Genomic DNA, 5,620 nt, shown 5'->3' with positions numbered 1-5,620 from the left:
CCCTCGGCAGCCGTCGTCGTGCGTCAGCCGTGCACCAGTCGTGGATCTGATAAGTGTCTCCTGGGCCTCAACTGCGTCTGTCCAAGGCGATCTTCATCCCACACTTGACTGCAAACAACTCTTCACTGCAGACTTTCTGAATATGTTTGGCAAAAGGCACAATGCACAAATTCCCACAACAAACAGCAGAAATAAGTTTTAGCAAATGTATAATAAAGATATATAATTTTCCTAACAAGACTCATCATCCCACTGATTAAGTAGTCTCAGGCCAGGGCAAATGGGCACCACTGCTCCCCCAAGTGGTGGCAGGTTTAACAAATAAACCAGTTAACAGAAATGGCTTCTTACACATGCTGTGGTTAAACCACGCCTGTTTCCGCTTTATGCCACACCTCTCATACAGATAATTTAGATGGTCGAACAGATACAGAGATAGTGCTGTACTCGCTCATCCCTAATGCCATGTTACAATCATTGCACCCATTGCACCCCATTGAGGAGTCCTCAAATGTGGACCTTAAAACTTCAATGTTGGGTTTGTCAGGCCATGTTACTTTTAAACATGTCTCTTGTTTACAGATACAACTAAGACATAAAAAGTGGATGCTAATCTGTGTTTATTAATCTTTTTTCCAAAAAGAATCGATAAGAGAATCGATAAAGAATCTAATCGTTAAGCAGAATCAAAAACGGAATCGGATTCGTAAAAATCTTATTAATTCCCATCCCTCTTTGTGAGTGTGAATATTCTTTTTTTGAAGGAATGTCACTCTGATGCTAATTTTCCGTTATCATTTGATTGGGCTTCACCAGTGTCTTTAGCCTTAGCGCTAGTAATTTGATATGAAATGCACTATGTTCAGTTCATGTTCGACCAAAATATTAACAAGTTCATGAACTTTTGTGCATTGAACCCGGTCAGGTACAACACTGGGCAAAACAGGAAAAAAGGGTAGGGCATTTTATTTATTTATTTATTTTTGCCCGCCTCCCCTGTGGCCATAAACCCCTTGTATTTTTTAGCTATAATTTGCAGTGGTAGTCTTAACTGCATCATACTGAGAGCTGTTTCAAATGCAGTATGTTTAAATCAAATTTAGATCAATGGGAGTCCAAATATTAGCTACATTCTTCAGTATATTGTGGGGTATATTCACTTGACTGCAGACTGCATTCATAATAAACAGAATATCTCTGAAAGAGGTCATCAAAACTGAGAAACAAAGTTTAAGTTAGGCTTGACTTACTTATTTTTTTGTACAGCTTTTGTATCAAATTTTAGAAGTTTTTGTAAATGACTACTTGGTATATGCCGTATATTATTTTGCCTGCATGTGTAGTGTTGTAAACATATGATTAGAATTACAAGTAACACTGCCATAGTGCAAACACATCATGGAGACACGGCAGACCTGAATGGGAGATGTCCAAAAGTGTCTACATCTGTGCTGTACCGTATGCAAGCTTAGGAGTGCCTCCTCTTCTGTTCAAATGTCAGAAAGAACGAAAAAACCCAGGGCTATTTAAGACAACAAACATTGCAAGTGAGAGTCATCACCTCACCTCTGAATGTGTTTGTTTCACGGTGCAAAGGATGCTGAAGCCAGGTCAAATTAGTGTATTTTTTGCTTTGGTGACAATAGCCTAAAGGCAGTGGAATGGGACTTCATGCATAAAGGATTATTACTGAGATTTGTTTAAAGAATTGGTGTTTGTGTTTCTTTGGCAGACATTTCTTAAGAGCCCTCTGCTGAGGGCAAAAATTTGTTGTCTTCTGTTTGTACAGTTAAAAAAAAAAAAAAATTCACTAACAATACATAATCGATCAATACCAATGTTTAATTTAGAAGTGGTACTCTTCATTACTGCTCTGAAGTCATGATCAAGTTCTGAATGTCTTGATTCTGTAATGAAAAACATGGTTTAGTGTCTAGTTGTAAAAATTGTGTAGTTTACCTTCTTTCTAAGTAAACATAGGTATTGGCTGCAAATGGATAGTACCTGGTATCGTTTTTAGAGCTCTCCCCACACCTTTTACAGCAGCCACAAAGGGACTGTCATTGTCAGTGGTCAAATAGTGTGCCTCCAATTTTGTAAGGATGGGGATGATTTGGCTGCATGTGGGGGACTAGTCATTTGACACACAGAGGGTTGAAGTGTACAACTTTCATGCATTGGATGAATTTCTCTGCCTTCTCGAAGTCAGTCTCTGTGAGCCTCTCTAGTCTGTGGAAAATAAACAAGAATAATGACATGAAGTGAATGAAAATAAGAACAAAAGTTAAATTGATATTAGTGACCCTTTACTCTATCACCTCACCTGTCCTTCTCCATTGGCCTCCTTATCCATAGATCGTGGCAAGATGCCTGGATTGTGGGGAACTGCTCCATAAACTGCACCACCATTAGGTAGAGAGAATTCCAGCGAGTCCTCGCGTCCAGCATAACATTGTGCTCTGGCAAATCTAAAGCACAGACATTTGAATTACAATAAACAACTGCTTATATTTAAATGTATTACTTTTAAAGATGGATTTATAATTACATGCTACTTACTGAGCAGTCGCTGCTTCTCTCTCACAACAGTTTTGCTTATGGTGGAGCGTTTCAGCCACACTACCACTGTAGAGATCTTTGCACACCACTTGGCCACAGCTTGGATGCCATACACCTTCTGTGCTGCCAGGTTTATAATGTGGGCAAAGCATCCGACTTTTAACAATTTCAAGGTTCTCTGGGCAACATCCATTTTGCTTGCATTGTCTACTGTGGCAGCTATGACTTTTCCTGTCAACTTGAAACCCTCCAGAATACTGTGAATTTCTTCTGCCACCACTGGTCCTGTCTGGGCCCAATAAACAACTTCAGTGTTTAGCACTTTCTGGTGGATGCTGCCCTTGTGAATGTTATGGGCGGTCACTGTTAAATAGTAGTCCTGTACCATGCTAGTCCATCCATCGCAAGTAATTGCAACTTTGCTGACCTGTGCCAGCTACTAGATGATATTCTGTTCAACAATATTATACCATGCTGATATTAAGGTGTTAGATAGGTAATCCCTGGATGGTGGTTGATGTTTAGGATTCAGAGCAGTGGTCATCTCCCTTTATAAAAAATATATGATATTTATGTATATTAGTCTTGTACACATACATGTTCATGGTACAGAGGTGTGGCCTAATATCATTCATAGCCCACATTTTAGTGTAGCAAAGAGTTTTGAAAAATATATATTTAATCAACTATCTAAATACCTTGTGAACATAACTTACATTCTTCTCATCAATCTGGTTTTAGACCGAATTATTCTACCACCACTGCTCTTCTAAAATTTACCAATGACTTACAGTCAGCGTATGATTACAATATGCCTACTGGTGCTATATTTATTGATCTAGCTAAAGCATTTGATATGGTTGATCATTATCTCATATTAGATCGATCTATCCCTAGCTCGTGTAAATGCAAGTCTGAAGTGCAGAATATCTATCTATCTATCTATCTATCTATCTATCTATCTATCTATCTATCTATCTATCTATCTATCTATCTATCTATCTATCTATCTATCTATCTATCTATTGTTAGAAGACTATCTTTGTCTTCTGCGTGTTCGTTGTTGTTCGGGTAGAGAGATTGTTGATTCATTGAATACAGACTGGAGATCGGTGAACAGGTCCTTCGAAGGTTTTATTTTACAGAATATTCCAGACACAAGCGAGCTCCCAGCAATGGTGGGAGTCTCTCGCAAGTGTGTCGATTACAGACACTTACAACCTTTTTATACTATATTCCAAACAGCCCACCTGGACTTCAGACTTTAAACACATCATTGATTACATTGTTGTGGAAATTGAGGAGATCCCAGTCATGAGATCCCAGTCATGACCATAAGACTTTAAACACATCATTGATTACAGACACTTCAACCATAGACAATGGCCCATTGTTGTGGAATTGATGAGATCCCAGTCATGACGATAAGATTTTAAACACATCATTGATTACAGACACTTGGCAGAATATTGCGACATCACTCACAAAGACACATCCACAGATAAATGTTCTACTGAGGAAATAAATATTTAAAACAGTTATGACTAAATCTGGGCAGAAGACCCTCTTCACTATCTATCTATCTATCTATCTATCTATCTATCTATCTATCTATCTATCTATCTATCTATCTATCTATCTATCTATCTATCTATCTATCTATCTATCTATCTATCTATCTATCTATCTATCTATCTATCTATCTATCTATCAGTGAGGTGTGGTTGCTTTCAATGACAGTTCGAAAACAGCATATGGCCTTCAATCAATCAATCAATCAATCAACCTATTTAAACATGCATTTTAATGGGTGTCAATTATACAAGGATTTGTACTATTTGTAGGCTGTCTGAGTCATTATCACCCGCAAATAGCAGGGGCACACTGTACAGAAATATATATTGTAGTGATATTTATTTTTATTTTGTCTTCCCGAGCATACTTGGTATTGGAGTAATCCAAAAAGAATCCAAAGTAATCAAGTTAATTACTTTAATATTATGGTAGGCTACTTGGATTACGTTACTACACTCCAAAAACGGAAATCTTAAATAAGGTATAATTTCTTCAATTTAACCTAAATTTGCTTATGTTGCTTTCACAAGTTATTTTTACTTAAAATGAAATTGTCAGAAAAGGTCATTGTGCTTATTTTAAGATACTTATGACTCAATGATCTTATTCGATCAAGCAGTCTTGGCATTGCGTGTTAACAGCCAGTTTTAAATACTGTGAAGCTTAAAACAAACATTTACCACATTTTAGGATGACAACTAACCAACATCAAAGGCCCTGAACTGGGGTTTCATAAGTAGAATTTTCTTATTTTAAGATTTTGCAGAATCTAGTAACAAGATAAATGGAAAAATACAAGTATGAAACAGACAAAAGTGCAATATAGCTTAAGTGGTTAGTTTTGTTAGGGTTAGTGTAACCCTAACCCTTTACTAAGCTAATTTTTCCTTGTTCCAGTACCAGCTCAGTTGTCTAGTGGCAGCGTGTCTACCATCAAACTTGAAGGTTGTGGGTTCAATTCCTGGCTGGGTCATACCAAAGACAATACAAATGGGACCATGGCCAAACAAATGAATACGTATGAATTTCAAGAAATCAGTTATATTCATTACAGCTTGACAAAAAGTTGACATTACTTGTTTTTAGCCTAAAAATATTATTTTCAAGACTGCTGTGGTTGATATGGGCATAGTATTATTTTCTTATTTTTCAAAATCTTCCAGGTAAATTTAAGTAACATTTTCTTGTTCTGTTGGCAGTTAACTATTTAATAATTATTATTATTTTACTATATTTTTTTCTTAAATTTTCTACTGTCTTTTTGCAATGTAACTACATTTTAGCAGTTAACTTGTAACTGTAATGGAATACATTTTAAAAGTAACCCTCCCAACCCTGTCCATCGTGTAGGAGCTCATCTTATTTCATATCAACAGAGGAGCAAGACTGCAGAAATATTTTGGGAGGTGAGGCGGCGCTTTTCGATCTCCTCATTTCATGGAGACGTCTACTAAAGATGATGTTACGTCATTGCCGTGAGTAATAA

The 5,620-nt window shown here is 37.0% G+C and overlaps 1 protein-coding gene across 1 annotated transcript; it reads right to left on the bottom strand.

Moving 5' to 3' along the window:
• Positions 1-2,135: 2,135 nt before the first annotated feature.
• On the bottom strand, positions 2,136-3,103 carry LOC147167845 (E3 SUMO-protein ligase ZBED1-like). Its single transcript, XM_086085514.1, is given in 3 exon segments — positions 2,136-2,229; positions 2,324-2,468; positions 2,560-3,103. Coding segments are annotated over 3 exon segments (783 nt in total).
• Between the last annotated feature and the right edge of the window lie 2,517 nt (positions 3,104-5,620).

Source organism: Leptonotus elevatus, chromosome 9 (assembly GCF_054856555.1).
Source record: "Leptonotus elevatus isolate MCC_2025b chromosome 9, RoL_Lele_1.0, whole genome shotgun sequence".
Taxonomy (NCBI): Eukaryota; Metazoa; Chordata; class Actinopteri; order Syngnathiformes; family Syngnathidae; genus Leptonotus; species Leptonotus elevatus.
The sequence above is the reverse complement of the archived record's forward strand: the minus strand, read 5'-3'. Positions and strand labels throughout refer to the sequence as shown.